Genomic DNA, 21,498 nt, shown 5'->3' on the forward strand with positions numbered 1-21,498 from the left:
ATAGATGTTTCGTGGTAGTGTCAAGGAGGCATTAAAAATTATAGAAACAGTTTTTCAAACTTTTTTGTACAGATTTTTATTTTTTTTTAATTAAGGGCCAAATAGCCCAAACCATGGCGGTTAATCATGTTACAGTTCAATCCTGGGCGATCACGTTCAAGTAAGAGAATTATTTATATAACGTATCATATTATGGTACAAAATTTGCTCTACAGATATATGTGGCTTGGATCATGATATAAATACGGGTACTTTGTGTTACAGTTAGCTGACCCTAAATTTGTAAACCCTCTCAATATATAAACACTTAAAGAATACAACATGTGACGTGGTCATGTGGTTCTATATGATCACAGAATAGATTTCAAGTCTGTATTTCAATAGAGAGACATTTTAAATAGCATTTAATACCATAAATAAATGACTCAGGCTTCACAGCCTCTATGTCCATATCATGTACATTACAAAGCGAAAGAAGAAAAAATTAACTTCCAGTTTAACGGCTACAATGTACATACATGTTAATGATCGTATGTGAAACAGTTATATGGAACAAGTGTTTAAAACTTTACGAGCCTTTGACAGGTTACACTGTAAAATGAAAACTTTGTGACAAGTTGTTTCAATCACGTATCAAAATGTAACGTCATTTTATTATATAAACCTGACGTCACAAAGTTGTATTACGGCTTGTAATAGGCAAAACATTATAAGTATATATAGTTCGTGGGATAATTACTGAATCGTACAGTCGTTGAAAGATATCATTACGAATATGTACACCAAAGTGTCTGTTAAAGTATGTTGGGATGTTTTTCTTTTCTTTCAGATTATTTCTTTCAGATTATTTTTTTTTCTGAAATTCGTTGGGAGTCTACGCCTTTCAAATCCAAGGATGTTCCCAACCCCAGCTTTAGACTATAACCTTGAATTATAACCGTGCGAACACGATATCCTGATTCTAATACTCTTGTGAAACTTAAAAATATTTATATCTCAAACAGAGTGACGTCCCTTGAATATAAATTACGCTTCCGGAAACAACATGAATCAACATTGGGTATATGCATGTGCTGTACAAATGTACATCGTAGAAGTGATTCCCTATCAGATGGCAGATTTGAGTTCTTGATATAATATAACAACCTGACATGTAGCTAAGGATAAAAATGTAAGACACATACTGGTATGACTTAATGCAGCCTGTGTATCTTATTTTGATAACGGACGTGTTATGGCCGGTCTGTTTCTATGGTTTGATCCGGTGACAGACCCCACCCGATTGCAACACTTTGTAATGTATTGACATAAGCAAATGAAGAAATTATGAAGTCAAGCAATAAGTAAATCAATTACTTTTACGTTTAGAACCATTGAATTATGGATAAATCCATGTTGTCCTCCAATTCTGTCGTCTGTTATAAACAGCGAATTTGTTTATTTATATCGATGACGACGATGTACACGTATATATATATTTGTTTGCTTTCTTTTCCAGAATCGGCGTTTACAAAAATACTTATTGCTTTAACTGAATCGTCGAACAGATGGGTTTCACACAGGTAATCCTACAAGTTCCATAGAATTACATATGAACTGCAGTCTATTAAATAGAGAATGCATTGTTTTAATTCAACCAGTTTCAGTCAAAATATTTGAAGTTTCTTACTACAACCATTTTAGATTTGCTGAGGCAAGATATGATTTTATTAAGATTTCCTTGACCAAAGATATTTTATTACTGGTGTGTTTATTAAAAGAGTAAATGGAATTGATGTACATTTAGATCAGTATTGTAACAAGGTTTATGTATGTATCGAAACAAAGATATTTTGAATTTTGAAAAGATCATTTATTTGCAGATGGACGTTGTATCATGGTTTCTAATTGTGGTTATGTTGATGGTGCTGGCCTTTGTGTTGATGAAATTATATAGATTATATCGTCTTCAGCTGTATGAGGTGCGCGCACCAGACATTGATCGTGGCCATCGCTGGTATATGGTAGATATATTTCCAGAGCAAACATACTGTACCATTGGTCACTACCGGATAAAACATGGGGCAACATGTGACTCTTGTGGTGTGTGTGTGGATGATCATAACATGAAAGCAGCAGACAAACAAATCCACTGTAAGCCTGTTTCTGAGATTGGCCATGGGACACTTCATCATTGGGTTCAGGGCAATCTACCACTATACAGCAAGTGCTTCATTTGTGGTGAAGATTGTGGTGTACTACCTCAGATCTGTGATGTTTGGTGTGCATGGTGTAGAAGGACTGCACATGAACACTGTAAGCGAATCAGTGATCTATGTGATCTGGGTCGCTTTAAGACTTCCATTGTACCCCCTAACTGTGTCAAACTAAAACAAGTGGGTTTGAAAGGAAGACGACGTCTGGTGGTGGACTCTGCTAGTCATCCAAACATTGCCAATTGGAGTCCCCTCATAGTAGTCGCTACCAGGAAAAGTGGAAATAATGAAGGAGAATTTATTTTACGGGCCTTCCGGGGCTTCTTACATCCCTCACAGGTATGAGACATTAAGGTGTTATATATCCTTTCATTAGGAATGAATCCAGAATCTAACCCATTATTTATTCATAATTTGTGATAATCATAAAGAGATCCTTCTGTCAGTATGGTTATGCATTTATGCTGTAATTAGCTCGTATGGAGTCCATGTTCCACCAGTTGTCTCTTGTAAACTGATGTGGTGCTATGTGCTGTAGGTGATTGACCTGAATGATGTGCCACCGGAGAATGGCCTTGAATGGTGCCACCTTCTCCCTGATGTCACCTTCCGTGTTTTAGTTTGTGGGGGTGATGGTACCATTGGATGGGTGCTGAATGCTATAGATAAGCTTGGCCTCAAAGTAAGTGAAGACACCATGCATCAGAATGTCATCTTTTTTAGATATAACTTATGTAAGAACTCTGAACCAAAAAGGGCCATCAAGTAATTGTGAATATTTCTTAGTTACATTTCTTGTTATTTAACACTTATTTGTACATCTGATTAGGATATGTGAACTGTTTTATGAAATGCTGTAGAAAGCATAGAGATGCTATGTAGAAACTGATATTGAAGGTATTTACATCAGTTTATCTAAGAATAAGTTCAAGAAAAAAAAATATGTGTTAAAAACAGGTACAGTGTCCTACCAGGAATTGTTAGAAGTTATGTTGAAGGTACAGTGTCTTGTGTGGGAATTGTCAAAAGGAAATGTTGAAGGTACAATGTCCTATAGGGAATTGTTGCATATAGCTGGTTTGCTACAAGATGTATGGCCTGTTATTTGCATGTAGGTTATATTAATGTGGGTCAAACCATGTCTTTTTAACTTTTTGATTCAAAAATCAGAAAGAGAAATTTAAAAACTTGTTAGTATTTTTTGGAATCAAAGGAAATTATTAGAACCAACAAAACACCTGATTCTCATACACCCTTTAATTGATAGATGCTAGAAAAATAATTTTGAGATCATTTGAATACAGTAGGACACTCTACCTGTAATTACTGACAAGATTACAAACATAATTGGAATAATATTTATTTTCTCTTCATCAACCACAAGCTGATGTCATTGCCACAGTGTTTCTGTCTGCCCACTCTAAAACCCTAAACTTTAATATGCATCCAACAACTCTCCTATTAGACATATATATCCATTATGTTTGAGATAGATGTGACAGTTATTACATGCTGAACATCAGCCCATTCAAAGATTTTTGGAAAAGTTTTTGAAAGGCTTCTTAGTACGTAAGTTTTTTCCCCAAACTTCTCTTATTTGGTCTAGATTTTCAACTTTTTGAACTTTACCTTTCCTATTGGGTTGGAAAGTCCTTAAGTAGATCTCCCACACCTACAATATCATTTATGTTCCAGGAGTGATTGAGATGTCACAGAATCTTTATTTATAGAGTCCTGTTGTACTTCACAGTACTTTTTATATAAATTTGGAAAGTACATTATGGAAAAAGCATTTTGTAATGACTTCTGCTGGTGAGCTTGGCAAACATTGATTGCACTTGTCAGCTATCCTGTAACTTTTGATTCCAGAATCCACCTGATGTGTGTATTCTGCCATTGGGGACAGGCAATGATATGTCACGTGTCTTAGGATGGGGTGAAGGCTACACTCATGGTGATGTTAATATACCAGATATCCTGGAGAAAATTAGTGAATCTCAGCCTGTTAGTCTAGACAGGTAAATTATGTTACTGTACGTAGCATTGTCTAGAAATATGAAATTCCTGACAATCATTTCCTACAATGTACCTTGCTAAAATTTCATTTTAAGATTTCATTTCCCTTGGGAATCTTTATCCATTAAATGTAAACCAGTGATAAAATAACAAAGATAAATCGAAACTGACAAATATATCTACATTTATGATAACAGATTATCCAATTTTCCTTGCTCTCATTTTAGTGTTAACTTTAATTTAAATTTCCTTTCTTTGAATTTTTTGTTTTTTAACCAAGTATATTATTTGAATTAGTTAAATAAAACATAAATATGATGAGATGTGAGGTGTGTGTGTTGATTTTACTCTCTTACTCATGAGAATCATGTGTGACTTCCAACTTCTGAGAATCATGTGACATGATTGTATATCCCTTAGAGGGGGAACAATGCTTATTGTTTGTTTTGTTAAAGAATGGATCTTTTTGGATATTATGTAATGAAAATTTAAATTTATTACAATCATTAATTGCAGAATGAAAATTAACATCCAACATTATCCACCAAAAAAACACTTCCACTACTAATGATACAAAACCTACAGGTTATTTAACAAGGGGATGAGGTTTTACTGTTAAGTTTTTAACCTGTCTTATTTCAGATGGAAAGTGGAGATAAGAATGAGAAGTATTGTGATAAAGAAGAAAAAGGTACTGCTGCTTTGTGATGTTTTTAGAGTTGCCTCCCCTGGTGTGATAGTCACTGGTTTTGAGTAAATGTTATGAAACATAACATTGTTTTATTTATATAAATGAGTTTTATAAACTTTTGTTGTTATCACTTCTCTGTGTTTTACAGCTAGGTGTTGTTATTATATGATCAGATTTATAAAATGTTTTATAATTAGACATCCTGGTGTCTTATCCTGTGATAATTGACATCAAGATTGAATACAACATTGTGTTGAAATAATCCTCTAGTTTGATTATTTTGTGTTGATGATTTTGAATACAGTTATTGTAAGTTTCATAGTTAACTCATTTCCATGTGAATGAAATAATCATCATTTGTTGTTACAGGTTGTAATGAACAATTATGCCTCTATAGGGGTGGATGCCCTAGTTACCCTGAATTTCCACAGACAGAGGGAGAGTAGGCCATGGCTGTTTGCACATCGCCTTATCAATAAGGTACATCTGTGTTCCTCCTATTGCTATGGATATAAGTAATTTGTCATGTGATATGATACATAAAATATAATTACCATATGTTCAGATTAAAGATACATCTTTATAAACAAAACCTATCAGTATTTATTAATGGGAGATAACTTTCCAGAAATTTTGATTCTATTATTTACATGGCAATCTGTAACTGGACTGGAATAGTGTAATCTGTCTGGGCAGCTGGCTGACTGATTTGCTGGCTGATTTGCTGGCTGGCTGGCTGGCTGGCCAAAGGTCAACACTTCTTTGTCTGGTTCATTTATTCTAGTGCATCAAACCAATGTTAGATTAGATTGCCTGCCATAGTTTTTCTGCTCGTCGCTAGACTTTGTTTCGAAAATACAACGACAGTTCAGGGCTATTATTCCTGTTATTTGGATTGGCTGATATTTATATTTAGAATGGGGTATCCCTTTCTGAAAGTGTGATTACAACAATTAAGGGAATATAGTCAAATTTGTATTGGCACTGTATTATACAACATTACTGGTATGTTCATAGGAACATCTCCACTTACAGTTGCTTGTATATCTACTGCTCAAATCAAATGTGATTGTTTCAACCAGATGCTTGGCATGTCCGTTATTTCAACATCTCATCAACTATGATAACTTCAGGACCAGGTATTTGAAAGAGTGTTTATATAAGTATCTGTTGAATTTGAACTAAACTGTTTTTATAATTATGACTTTTACATTTACCATGGGGATTTCTCACTAATTCTTGTGGACACTTCATCTGACACACGTCATTGTAAACATAAGGGAATTCCAAGGCTCAAACCCAATCAACAATTTCTTGACTGAATTAACCAGTCAGTATCATTTTGGCCAAAATTTTTACCAAGATGGCATCCCTGACCAGTTTTAGTTTGAACAAGTGCAGTCTAGTAGAGAAAAGTTGTAACTAATGCAGGTATTCCAGCCTAACTGTACATATGCATCTGGGTAAAGGGGAGTATCACATACTTAATTGAGTCTAATTAGGTCAAAGGGGTAACATTGACCCTTTGTTCTTCCTTTAAAACTTTAAATGTTAGAATGAAAGGTTTTTGTTTTAGAATCAAGATGAATGACCAACGTCAACAATTACACAAAGTAAACAGTATAAAAAAGTTTTCTTTCTTAATGCAGAGAAATAATTAACTCTGGAATCTGAGAGTTATTTTATTGGTTTGATGTTCACACTTAAGTTCACAAAAGTAACATCTGAACAGTCACCCCTATTTCTTCAGATTGTTATCTCCAAATATACCAATTCAAGAGTTAACAGATAAACATACACAGCATTTGTATTCTATGAATGCAAAGTTTACCATCAGCACGTGTAAAGTACTATGTTTGTTACACAGTGGATATAACAAAGTGGAACCCATTCAAGCTCCAACCATATTCAAATTGATTTAACTTTGTTACATGGACGTGGCACTCAACCACACGGCTACAAAAGCTAGTTATCAGATTATGCAGCCGAAATACCCATATCCATGAACAATCAAACATACATAGATAAATCTGTTTTAAGATCATGTGGTTTCATTCAAATGAGAATTTGTTCAATTACAATTTCTTTTAGCCAAATATTTTGTCATAATGATAAATTTGGAAGTGTTACAATTCATATGTTTAGTTTTACATCAGTATTTCAGTATTTTAATTGAATATTTAAGCATTTTCTAAGGAAATCTTTTTAATTAACATAAAAACCAAAATGTGAACCAAAATTTGATACAAAAAATCCAAAACATAGTGCAATTTACAGTATAAAAGACAAATAATTTCAGCCTATGATTATGCTTGTGTCACACATAGACATGTAATGATTGCAGTAGCCAAAATGTGTTGAGTATATACTTACCAAATTGTAAGTATTAAGAGTAGACATTATTAATGTAACATTAATAGGTGACTGAGGTTTGGATAGACCACTAGCTAAAATGTTATACAACGTAGATAAAGAGATAAGATTTCTGTTACTACTGCAATGTACTGACCTCAATCATCTTTAACATGATGTTTAAACCATGAATGTAAAGGAATGAGAGATGGACAGTTAGACAATAGTGGGTGGACAGCTTAGAAGGAGCTGATTACTTTGCATTTGAAGTAAGGAGATGACACGTGTATTTCAGTCACCAATGTATCTTTGAAATAAAAAGTTAGCTTTGGAATGGGGCGTTTGTTGGTTATACAGAGTTGTGTACAAGTAGCATTGGAATTGGGTTTTTGGTGGAAGTAAAGAGTTGTCAGCAGGTAGCTTTGGAATGGGGCGTTTGTTGGTTATACAGAGTTGTGTACAAGTAGCATTGGAATTGGGTTTTTGGTGGAAGTAAAGAGTTGTCTACAGGTAGCTTTGGAATGGAATGTATGATGGAAATAAGCATGAATAATGTTACCAGGCCTGGAGTTTTGAACTGAAACTTGAGGCATGGAAATGTAGTCTGTCACAAATGCCAAGATCTGATAGAATGTCACCAGACTTATGATGAAGTCTGTCGGTGGTGTACACAGAACATCATTGTTTAAAAATTCATGATATCATTTTAGAGAGACAAAATGCTAAAGAGATGGATAGGTCTATGATTCAAAGGCTTGTTCTCTGATTCTCTTGTTACTTTTTAAAATTTCTTTTTCTGGAGTTTGATTTACCTGTGATGTTGTGTACGTGGGCCTCCCACAACAGATCCGGCTTCATCTCCTTATTATCGTTTTCGGCATGTTGACGTGTTAAGTTACAGTGTATGAATAGTATCGATAAGGAGAGCGGACAAGTTTTTTAATAGATATTTCTACAGCGGCATTGTATATTTTGTAATTGTTTCTATGAAATATAGGCAGTGTATTACACCGAAGTCCTCTGAGGCTTACATTTCTGCTGGCGACCTAATTTTCCTCATCAACCTCAATGTTTTAAAACGATCATTGAATTGTGTAATGTAAAATGAAAAGCCTTGAGAAATATATTCATATCTTATCTGAGAAATCCCAGGTCGAGGTTGATTGTTTATTCATCTATTGTGTAACTATTGCTTATTTAAAAGCAATTGTAAAAAACGGCTTAAGTACTGCCACCTTAAATAAAACAATTTGATACAATTTTAGAGGAATCTGACCCAAAAGAACATACTCAGAGAACTGAGGAATCGCATTATAGAGAATTTATATAGTAAAGTCTCCAGATGGATTAAGGTTATCACATTGCCAACTGCGTCCACCTTCTTAACAGTCATCACGGAAGTTACAGTAAAACACAAAGGTCAAGTTTGCAGACCTACGGAAGTAATCCAGTCAGTCGATGTTAATATTGGAATTGGCATTTCAACAGCACAGACTTCCAAAATGACATATTCCATCGGAAAATCATCTACCATCACACTTTTACATATATACAACTAAGAATTCAACATAGACGCACTCAAATACCGTTTTTCTTGAAATCAGCCTCAGTGCCTTTGACGTGAATGACACTGCCGATACTCCCCGTGGGGTTGTTTAAACAGTAATATCTTCTCACCCTCCGTTCACAACTTTAAGCATACCGATACCTCTTCACTTTGCCGTCAGCGAAGCCTACCCAGAGGACATTGTTGTTTTGAATGCCGATGGACATAGGACAGGCTTCGATAGTTTTGAGGAGCGTCCTCAGGAAGCGACCCTCCCCACTCAGCAGGTCGATGGAACTACGGAGATAATCGGCCACTACTATGTAACCCTGGCTATCGTATGCCATGTCAGCGGGTAGGAATACCTGAGGTGATGGCGGGTTTAGCTCCAGCGGAGACACGGATTGCGCCATATCGATCCAGCGTGCGATGCTGACGCAGTGTTGTCCTGTCAACATATCCTTTCGCTTCTGGGATGTGCTAAGGCCTCGCGTGGACGACTTTATGACCGGATGTTCATGGAAATTGTGTAAGGACTGTGTAGGGAGTCCTGATGCGAGGATGGTTACCCGCAACTCTTCCTCCTCCGGTCCCAAACAGCTCTTTGCGTGCAGCACAGCGATCTGGCCAGATACTGGATTGGCTGAAATTCGGAACGGATGTGGAAAATTCAGAGATACTTTCGGGGCGGCTTCTAGATCTGCCTCAGAGTAAAATATTGTTTTGAACTGGAAACCTACGATGACCATGCCGTTATCTGTGACACAGATAGTAATGGGTACATCAGTGGTTTGTATCATGTCCTCCGGGACCGCGTCCAGAGCCCGGCGTCGTTTGAGTCGAACTATTTTGACAGTCATATCTTTACAACAAAGCCAAAGGTGGCCAGTAGATGGTGATACCGAGATATCATTGATCGCCTGGTCCTCGTCCAGTGTAATACCTTCAATTTTAGTACCTTCATGAGTGACAAGTGTTACACGTGTATTATTTCCTGCCAATATCCAGGCACCTTCTGAGGTAGGACAGATAGATTTCAAAGGATACAAATATTGGAAGCTTGACAGTTGGGCAGATATCTCTGGCCGTGGATGAGAAGGAGCATCCTTGGGCTTAATAGATTTTAAAGCCGATTTTTTGGGGACTTTCCACGTAGGAAGGATGTCTTCGTTTTCTTCCATCTCTTTTTCCTCTTGCTGGACACCCGAGTCGTTAGTCACAGTCCCTGTGGTTAGTTTCTCGTTCCTCAGCAGAAACAGAAGGGATGTGTTGATCTTGAAGTCAGCCAGGTTTGCGTCCGGACGTTCGGGTAACCTGAACCCTGACCATGCCTTATCACGCTCGAAATCGTAGATCTGCACTTTGTTTCCTTTTTGGAGAGTGCGCTTGCTGTCCTGTAATTGATCGTCCATATCCCGAAATGCCGCTAATAAGGAGTACTTGTATTTGAGTAAGCGATCCGAGTTCTGTTTCTCCATTCGACGAAACGTCTTAGAGAACTCCGATGTCTGTCCGTCCACTTCTGCCTTGATGTTGTCACCTTGGACCTCCACGCGCTCCACCATGTCGTCATAGTGCTTTTTGTTCTCCTCAAGCATGTAATTTACAATATCGATCTCGTCCTGAATCTTGGGAAGTCTCTGCTGGTCAATAGTTCGGATGTAGCTCTGAATGCTTCCCTCTTTCTCAGGAATGACGTCATCCAGTTTAATGATGCGGTGTCGAGGATGATCACTCACGCAATCAACGCATATTAGCCGACCCGTGCAGTCATCGCACACGAAAATCACGTTCTGCCAACTGTGCAGATCACACTTGTGAAGACCTTTCGTGCGAGAGAGCATGGCTAACACAAACAGTCATCAGAAGTTTTAACAAGAGAAGATCTTCTGGAAAAATAACGAGTCTCAAATAGCAAACAGTTCCTGCGAAATATGTACACACCTTTTTCTGTAATGCTGATCCCACAGAATTGTCAGTACGTATATGGTAACTTAACCCCTGTGACAATGACACGTATCTTGTTCAGCACTTTGTTTTACAAATATTGTCACCTCGCCAAACTCAAGATTGCCAATAACGTATAACATATCAGTGGGCCTCTACATGGTACGCTAATTAATTAATTAATATTATGTCTCACTTGATTAAGATTTCAGATAGTCATATTTTTGGTGATGGTGAGGGGTAATGCGTATTATTATGAAATTTAATTTAAGTAAATTTAGTTTTAAAGTTCACTTTAAACTTCGTTGTCTTATCAGATCACTGTTGCCTTTGTTTAAGTACATGTTATAAGCGGGCTCCGTAGAATGTGTAATGAGTTGCCTAACATAGAAATTTGTTGCGAGTCCAATTGTACTATAAGAGAGATACATATGTTGTACAATTAGTACCTGAATGGCTGGGTAGATGGCCGACAGATAGGCCAATGACACGCTCCATTGACTCTGTCGGCTGCCATTGTGCGGAGGTCATCTCTACCCTTTACCGGCTTGCGTTCATATGACTGATTTCCATCGTTAAATCTATTGCTCTAAAGTTACCAATGGGAATATTGTTATCCTTATTCATTAAGGCCCAGTATTTGTAACAAGATAATACCTTGTTATGATAACCAATTTACAGTATGTGTTGAGAAGTTCTGATATTGATTCCACGGCAGGTATAGATGTCGAGGATATTGGTGTTTATGGCGTTTTATGATTATTTTAAATATAGCATGTCACTTGACTCTTAAACTGCCAGAATCCGTGGTAACCAACAAGAGATAGTGTTTTCTCATACAAGAGACAGGGAAACATTACGCGCAATGTAATACTAGATGTTACGTCTGCACGTGGGTTTACGTCTACATGTGAACGTCAGCCCTTTTGTGAAGCTCGTTCGCGTTCCATTTACCAAATGTTCCCTGTATAAATATATCGGGGAAGATTTTAGTTTTCAGAATTATCTTACAAAATCTATCGGAAATTCTAATTTGAAGTAATTAGCAAAAATTATAATGTCCTCTCACAAACTGAATATTGAAATTAGGAGGTATTATATTATAGAATGATGAAATTTGCACCTTATGTAACAGTGGTGACATAGAAGATCAATTACATTTTGTAGTTAAATGTGAAAGATATACGGATTTAAGGAATTGTTTTTTATTATTGTAATAGATATGGAGTGTTTAAATTTATCCAACTTTTGAATTCTGAGAACAGGAAAGTATTATCGAATTTATCAAAATTGACCATAATGAGTAACAAGAAAAGAAATGATTTAGTTGTACATGGGTAATGTGTTGAATTCCCTCTACACTATATTGATGGTGTGTGTTGGATGAGAGAGTATTGTTGTTGTTATACCTGTATATGTCATTCTGAACTGATGAGCTGCAAGGGTCAAGGTTGAAAATAATTGCATTGTTGTTTAGTTCCCATACGTGACATTTGGCGCCAAATGACGTCACTTAGAATCGATGCAGTTTTCACCACGAATTTCGATTGGTATTAGAGAACGCAGTTTTCACGTGATAATGTACGAGAAACAGAATCTTTAATATGTATATGAAATCGATTAAAGTTGAGGACTGGCATTCTGTAACAAACCTCATTTGAGACAATGCCGAGAAGTGATGCACATATGTGTTTCCGGGAGATATATACTGTATCGTTCACATTTGAGACAATGCCGAGAACTGATGCACAGATTTGTTTCCGGGAGATATATATAGTATCGTTCATATTTGAGACAATGCCGAGAACTGATGCACAGATTTGTTTCCGGGATATATATATAGTATCGTTCACATTTGAGACAATGCCGAGAACTGATGCACAGATTTGTTTCCGGGAGATATATACTGTATCGTTCACTTTGAGACAATGCCGAGAACTGATGCACAGATTTGTTTCCGGGAGATATATATAGTATCGTTCATATTTGAGACAATGCCGAGAACTGATGCACAGATTTGTTACCGGGCGATATATATAGTATCGTTCATATTTGAGACAATGCCGAGAACTGATGCACAGATTTGTTTCCGGGAGATATATATAGTATCGTTCACATTTGAGACAATGCCGAGAACTGATGCACAGATTTGTTGCCGGGCCGAAGTTGGTAACAGATAATCATGGAAATGGTACAGTGATTGTGTTCCTAACATGTAGACTTTAGTGTTTAAGGTTCTCGTTTAATGTTACAAGCGTCATCAGGCAGAGACAGAATGCCTTGGACACCCTGGACATCAAGTGTAAATGATGTTCGTTTTATAAAGGTGATAAATTGTAAGTTATCCATGGCGGTGATGTAATAAATCTACCTTGTATGTATAATTTTGTTCCAGTAATTTATTTTCAACTATTTACTGGTCATGCTGTTGATAATCGACATATACGCTGAGCATGAATCTGTAAAAATAGGCCTTGTTTCCTTTTGTTCGAAGTAGTTCATATACGTCCCAAAAGTCCTTTCAAAACGCAGTCTTTATGTCAATGAACTGTCTAAAATTTCCTTCATAAACCTACCAATGAAAATGTCCTAAAGTTTTTCGTCGATTGTTAACGAGGAACAAGTGCACGATGTTTTATTTATAATTAAATTAACACGTTTTCTAATGGGTAGTAACTAGGGGTGCAGCAGTGTCGCCCTGGTACGTCACAAAGCCGAGCGGGGGAGCCTGCTATGTTTATAGGGCAAGCCTTTGATGTTGGCGGTATATGCTACCGAATTCTCGTGTAGAACAGATGAAGAAATCAAAACACAGTATATTAAAATGTTCAGCATTCTATTGCTGTTTAAAACTGTGAAGAATGCTACAGTGTAGCTGCTGGGTCATGCTTATATCTCTGTTAGAGTATAGTGGGCTTGCTGGGTGCTTCTTTGATTTATTTTTGAATGTTAACATATGCTTGGTAAAAATCCTTCCCCGTATTATGTCTGCTTCTACTTTCTAACACACAGCCTTACGTTATTGGGGTTTCCATACCTAATGCTCCGCATCTTCATTGGCGCAATCTGTCCTCAGTACATAACACATATTGATATGTATTTATTGGTATTTATGATGATGCGCCAAAGAGATTACTCAGTCCATACTTTATAAACACGTACATGATTACATTATTTATTCTTTTGTTTGATCAGATTAAACAGGATCGCGTGATTACGTTGTGTTATGTATGCGTGTGTTTCGATAACATATAGTAAAGTACGTGTGTTTTGGTCACATGTAGTAAAGTATGTGTATTTCAATCACGTGTAGTAAAGTACGTGTTTCGATCACGTGTAGTAAGGTACGTGTTTCGATCATGTGTAGTAAAGTATGTGTGTTTCGATCACGTGTAGCAAGGTACGTGTTTCAATCACGTGTAGTAAGGTACGTGTTTCGATCATGTGTAGTAAAGTACATGTGTGTTTCGATCACGTGTAATATTGTACGTATATTTCGATCACTTGAAGAAATAACCATGTGGGTCTTGATTTTATTTGCATGTACCTTGGTAACGTGTAGTGATGTATGCCTGTGTAATTATCACGTGTGTTCCGTGGTTGTTAAAATGTACGTGTGCGTCCTGATTCTGAGAATAAATCAGATATAAATGTGTATATTCATTACGCGAAGTAATATAAACGTGTGTCGTGGTTGTATGAGAAATGTTAAATTGTATCTTGACTGTGTAAAAATGGAAACGATTGTCGTGATTATATGAAGAAATATAGACAAATAACTTGATGATGTAAAGATATGTGTTTGTTGTGATATGTTCTTTTACTTTTAAAAAATTGTGACGACAGTAGCAACTGTGGCATTGCAATAGAAACATTTACACGCGCTTGTCTGTACACTGTGGATCAGTGTCGGAGTGTGACGTATGGTGCTAATTATCGCCGACTGGTTTCTATCATCGCGCCGCAATCGTTCACACCATTACCATTAGATGTCTTTATTATCACATAGATTAATAAGCTAGAGTATCCATCCTTATGTGCAAGATCGATTTATGTCCGTCGAGTCAAAATGTTGTCGTTACACTGATGTACAAATTGATGGTAACAACATGTGGTTGAAGCAGTGAAACAGTTCCGGGTACACGTGGCGGTGTGTACTGGTGATAATATATCTCCTGTGTAGGTAGTGTTCAAGTATTTCATTATCCTAACTTTTTCTGACTTTCTGACAATTACGTCTGTGACTATACAACTATTCGCGCGTTTTTTACACTCAAGAGTCTCTCCGTAATTCCCCTGACATCCATGTGTGTGACTGTGCTACTTTCAGTACCTTTCCTCACGTGCACGTGTTCAACTATATATATTTTTCAAACATACACTTGTGAAACTATTCGTACCTTCACTAAAATGAACATGTGTGACTTTGTGACTTCACAAGACTGATGTCACTTTGTTATTTCCCATAATCTCCCCTATCAAGGGCTGAGTGCTAATTGGTCAACTAGATAATCCACGTAGGTGTATGCGGGAGGGTTTGGAAAAGATATTAAGTACAACATGCAGAGGAATAATTTTGTGAACAGGAGACTAGTGTCGCCGATAAAGGCACAGTACCACTGTAATTAGCGTGTAGAATAACCCGGTACCGACTACCTCAGCGTCTTCCCACAGACACATGGAGAAATTAGGGCAATGTCCCAGGCTCCAACAGCACTGGGGTCACGTTGTACTGATACCCTACTGGAGGACGTGAACGGCAGATTATGGCGACCTCGGTCTAAATATTTGTTACATACATAAAAATGGTCATTTGCCACAGACATTTGCCGTCCTTTTAACAATCGGGTGATACTCCAATAAATGTTTGTCAGAAGTGTCCCTGTAAAACACATTTTTTTCTTAATTAGTTTCGCCTATTAAATGTATTCAGCCGATAAAGTACCTTTGTTACGTATTAGGAACTGTTCTGTTGATTAATACGGATTTTACTACTGTAGCAGATGTACATTCTCTCTGTGTTAACCGTCTAAACGGACGAGATCAATAACAAGACCGTCCGTCTGTCCGGTAACTGTGCACTTGGACGGATTTCTGGCCACATTTTGGCATATGAAACAATCATTGATTTAAAGTGGTGAACGAGGGGGTCTGGAACGGAACCCAAACATATACAGGTATTAGTCGTAAGGTCCTCGTTAGTTAATGAACATGATATGGTGTTATTGTCCGAGTTCTCTACAACACATAGTATATAGGTATCATCCAACAGTTAGTCACAGGACATGATATGGTGTTATTGTCCGAGTTCTCTACAGCAGAGAGAGGTATCATCTAGTACTTAGTCATAAGACATGATATGGTGTTATTGTCCGAGTTCTCTACGTCAGAGAGAGGTATCATCTAGTACTTAGTCACAAGACATGATATGGTGTTATTGTCCGAGTTCTCTACATCAGAGAGAGGTATCATCTAGTACTTAGTCACAAGACATGATATGGTGTTATTGCTGGAGTTGTCTACCTCAGAGACATGTATCATCTAGTACATGTACTTCAGAGATAGGTATCATTCAGTACTTGTCACAGAATATGATATATGATATGGTGATATTATCCGAATTTTCTCACCAAATACTACTCTGTTGTTTTAGATTGGTTCGTTTCCTTTCAGTACTAACATTGTATTATTGTCTTGTTGTAGTTATGCTATTTTACTTATGGCACCAAGGATGTGATGGAGCGAGAATGTAAAGACTTAAACATTGTATTATTGTCTTGTTGTAGTTATGCTATTTTACTTATGGCACCAAGGATGTGATGGAGCGAGAATGTAAAGACTTAAACATTGTATTATTGTCTTGTTGTAGTTATGCTATTTTACTTATGGCACCAAGGATGTGATGACTTAAACATTGTATTATTGTCTTGTTGTAGTTATGCTATTTTACTTATGTAAAGACTTAAACATTGTATTATTGTCTTGTTGTAGTTATGCTATTTTACTTATGGCACCAAGGATGTGATGGAGCGAGAATGTAAAGACTTAAACATTGTATTATTGTCTTGTTGTAGTTATGCTATTTTACTTATGGCACCAAGGATGTGATGGAGCGAGAATGTAAAGACTTAAACATTGTATTATTGTCTTGTTGTAGTTATGCTATTTTACTTATGGCACCAAGGATGTGATGGAGCGAGATTGTAAAGACTTAAACATTGTATTATTGTCTTGTTGTAGTTATGTTATTTTACTTATGGCACCAAGGATGTGATGGAGCGAGAATGTAAAGACTTAAACATTGTATTATTGTCTTGTTGTAGTTATGTTATTTTACTTATGGCACCAAGGATGTGATGGAGCGAGAATGTAAAGACTTAAACAAGAAGATTTCGGTGAGTATTACCAGAGGTCGTGTCATTATGCTGTTATTTTGGTAATAGAATGGCATGGTATAACAACGTGTTGAAGACACGGATGTGGTAACCGTGATTGTTAATTTCCATTTTTATAGGTAGAACTGGATGGTCAGAACGTAAAGCTACCAGAGATAGAAGGCTTGGTAATCCTCAACATCGCTAGCTGGGGAGGAGGCTGTCTTCCATGGACATTGGACGACGGCCATCAAAATTTCCGACCTGCTAGGTACGTTTAACTGTATTGTAGATTTGGTAATCCTGCCTGGAAGGATGACATATATTTGGTTTTGAAGATATGTAGACAAGAGGTCGGTTGGATTTTATGTTCAGGAATTCAACAGGAACTATCCGTACTTACCATGAAGGTTGAAACACAACATCATGTTGATGTGTAGACGTGTCGATGCAATTATGTCCAGTGTTTTGAAATGGCCTAGTTTCCACCAATAGGTGTCGACACGGATTATGTCCTGTGTATGTCGATCAGATGTGGGTACGAGGTGATATGTTCGAGTTTAAGTGACATTACGACCTCCCGTCATCATTCTCGGGGTGTCGATGTCTTCCAAGCGTGTGAGAGTGTCTGGGCTCTATCAACAGGCACAGATCCTTATCTCTTACTAACAGTCACACAGCTCTACGTCTGTATCAATATAAACACCAATCTGGTGTTACGGGACCTGCCACGATTAGATAGCATTTTATAGAAACATGCCCCCGTGACAAGTCAGGACCTTTGTTATGTCTTAAGTATCGTTCTCTATTCCCACAAAGGGAGACGACTCTTAATAAGTGGATGACTACGATAAATAAATTAATATACTTAAATAGTGTGACCGATAGACATGACGTGTATAATGAATCTTGTATTGTAACTACCACTACTCAGGCCTCGAATTTAACATTTTTTGTCACTTGCTAAAAACAGCAAGTGCCTTAAATTTGTACTTGCTAAAATGACTTTTTACTTGCTATTATCGCAAATCTCCATGTTCAAATAATGTGTTTTGTTTTTTTATTTATAATGTATTACCTTGCTTCATCCAATATATATCAACATTATAGAAGAACGGCTTTGTCCCAATATTTACACTTTGAAAATCAAAACTCAAAACAATTTAATTCTGTGAAATGTTAGGAATAGACAGGCACTCACAGTTTGCATCATCCACTTGCTGAAAAAAGCAAGTCATTATTTTTTCTACTTGCAATTCTTGGATTTCTACTTGCAAATAGCCAGTAAAAAGCCTTAAATTCGAGGCCTGCTACTATTATCCTTGTACTGTAGGTATGACGATGGCCTGCTGGAGGTGATGGCTCTTTACTCGTCATTCCATATTGCCCAGTTACAGGTCGGCATGGCGGCACCGCTCAGGATAGGTCAAGCCAGAACAGTGAAGGTAATGATAATGTAGGACTTTTGGGGGATGTTAAATGTTTGCCAGCAAATCTTGCTTCATTTTAGCAGTATTTCTAATTCTCAAATTGCTGTTTATTAACTTTTTGTACAATACAGAACAGCCAATCATTGACTACCGTAGAAAGTTACGTAATAGATAACGTTAATATAGGGAAATCGTGACGATTACATGTTTGTATATATATTGCCTAGTTATCGTTATACACTATCAATTATCTTGAAATGAAAAAGTTATTTTCTACAACAAATTCACTTAATCCCTTGTAAAATATTTACAAGCTACCAGTATCACGATTTATACTTACCTTTAACTTATACACATGTACTTGACGCTGTTCTTAAATGATCTGATACAAGAAAATTACGAAGTTTATTTAATCATGTGACTGCTGCATCTCCCCGTTTCGATTTTGACATTTCTTTCGATCACTTTCCTCAGTCGGCTCTAAGGCTTCATAATATATGCCCTTATCATCACTGACAAGTCCTAGAAGGACGGAACACCTGTATGATGCAGTTTAATTCATTGTTTGGCTCTATTGTATGTAACTCTAAATTATCAAATGGTGCTATCCACTTGTGCGCCTCCTGTACAGTCTTCAAGTGACGTCATCGCTGCAATGTGATAATGACTTGTTATTTATTCATATGTAATTCTCACATAATTAGGTTTTGTTCTGCTACTTATTCTTTGTTGTCAGATGACCGTTAAGGCTCTTATTTAGTATCCCACAGCACTATTACATTAGGACATTCGATAACAAGATGAGGATTATGATCGGTTCTGTTTATTTACACGTGTCTTTGTAATTAATAATCTTTTGAAAACTACAAGAAGATACCAACATGTCAACATAGTCATAATCCAAACTCAAAGTAGATAAAACTAGAGCAAAATCCCAACAAAAGAAAGATTTACACGGGGACTACGGAAGAAGTAGAAAGTGTTCCGGAAGAGTAAGCGTCTTCTGCTTCAGCGAGATACCTGCCATGTAAACATTGGTCAGTTCAAGTAGGTAATGTCACGTTCTCAATGTGAGAACAAGATAAACAACAAGGAACCAGCAAGCAAACTAACGAGCATAGAACTGTTTGATGTAAGGATGAGAAATGTACGTTAATTTAATGACAGAACATTGACTATCAAATCAGTCAACACCTCATTTCTTATATACTGGCCAGCCTGAAATTATTATACGAACATTCCTTTTTTTAAGATAACGTTACACGGAGGTAAAGTACCGATGCAGGTTGATGGAGAACCCTGGGAGCAACGCTACCCTGCCGAGATCTTCATATCGCACCACGGACAAGCAAGAGTCATGTCCGCGGACATTTAGGTCGATATACAGGAGTCATATAGCACCACGGAAATCAAGAGTCATGTCCGCGGACATTTAGGTCGAGATACAGGAGTCATAGAGCACCACGGAAAACCAAGAGTCATGTCCGCGGACATTTAGGTCGAGATACAGGAGTCATATCGCACCACGGACAACCAAGAGTCATGTCCGCGGACATTTAGGTCGAGGTACAATACAAGATCTGTTGCCATCTAGGTCGTCAATATATAAGGTTCATTGTGACGTGCTTCAAAGTAAAGTTCAGTGTTATCGCTACATATAACACCACAGTGATGAGTTTGTATTATTATGTTTTTATATCTTACAAACGACTTTTTATGAATCGCGTGCAATACTTTTCTTAACACAATGCACGTTTTTGCATTACAATGTAACTAGGGATTGTAATCTAATTGGTATGATAAAAAAACGTCTTAAATGTCTAAGTTTACGGATCGTAAAACCAAAAAGTACTGGCAGTGTTTCAGCTTGGACGTAAATAGTTTGGATTATCTGCCTCTGCCTTTTCCGTTTTATCTTTGTTGGACGTCTTATGAAAAAATAGATTAACATTACACGATTTGATGAGCGTTAGCTGATTTTATCCTCAGTAGAAGTCAGTAGATTGTACTCTGTATTCTAGGACACAACTCATTATTTCGTACTTGAAAAGAACATTACGTCTGACAATTTTACAATATATAGACCTTTCTCGCATATGTAACCTACCACTTACTGAAGGTCGAATCGTACCCCGCGTGAAGTTGTCTTATTATCTAGCTTCATACATACATACGACATTCGAAATTGGCATGAATGTCGCTTGACTCGACATTCGACATACGACATTGAAAACTGGAAAATGTTACCACCTTGTTTACAAAAAATACATGTATGTTAGATATATATTTATTACCGAAATGATACATGTGCATCTGTTATTTATAGCAACCTGTAATATTCTGGATGAAATCCTTGTTAACCATTAAAATATTTTATCTGTCTTTACTCTATTTTATAAATACGATTTTTTAAATTAGTGTGAATGTCGCTTAACTCGACATACGACATTGAAATCTGGAAAATGTTACAACCTTGTTTACAAAAAAATGCATGTATAGTAGATATATATTTATTAATATCAATAATATTAATATTAGTATTATTGTTAAAAATACATGTACATCAGTTATAGCAACCTGTAATATTCGGGATGAAATCCTTGTTGACCTTTAAAATATTTTATCTGTATTTATTATATTTTATAAATACGATTTTTGAAATTCGCGTGAATATCACGTGATTCGAGATTGGCATGAATGTCGCATAGCTTTATAAACGAGTTTCAAATCATGCATGAATGGGGCTTGACTTCCAACATTCAGAATGTTCAATTCTGTCAAATGTTACAACCTTGTTTACAAGAATTATGTAAGATATATATTTATTACCGAAAAAATTAATGTACTTAAGTAATTTTTATCAAACTGTATTATTCTAGATGAAATCCATCTGTAAGATAACCATAAAAAATGTCATTTGATCTGCATACTCGATATTCTACTCTGT

General features: G+C 36.7%; 1 protein-coding gene across 1 annotated transcript; it reads left to right on the forward strand.

Moving 5' to 3' along the window:
* The first annotated feature begins 1,084 nt into the window (after positions 1–1,084).
* LOC132547407 (diacylglycerol kinase epsilon-like) lies at positions 1,085–21,038 on the forward strand. The gene is made up of 11 exons (XM_060211164.1): positions 1,085–1,171; positions 1,499–1,562; positions 1,863–2,534; positions 2,734–2,877; positions 4,065–4,213; positions 4,854–4,902; positions 5,272–5,382; positions 17,071–17,142; positions 17,262–17,392; positions 18,455–18,566; positions 19,804–21,038. The coding sequence occupies exons 2-11, from the start codon at positions 1,548–1,550 to the stop codon at positions 19,924–19,926; spliced, it is 1,578 nt and encodes a 525-aa protein (XP_060067147.1). The 5' UTR covers positions 1,085–1,171; positions 1,499–1,547; the 3' UTR covers positions 19,927–21,038.
* Positions 21,039–21,498: the final 460 nt, after the last annotated feature.

Source organism: Ylistrum balloti, unplaced genomic scaffold, assembly GCF_031769215.1.
Source record: "Ylistrum balloti isolate Yb309-2 unplaced genomic scaffold, AGI_CSIRO_Ybal_v1 Utg369954, whole genome shotgun sequence".
NCBI lineage: Eukaryota > Metazoa > Mollusca > Bivalvia > Pectinida > Pectinidae > Ylistrum > Ylistrum balloti.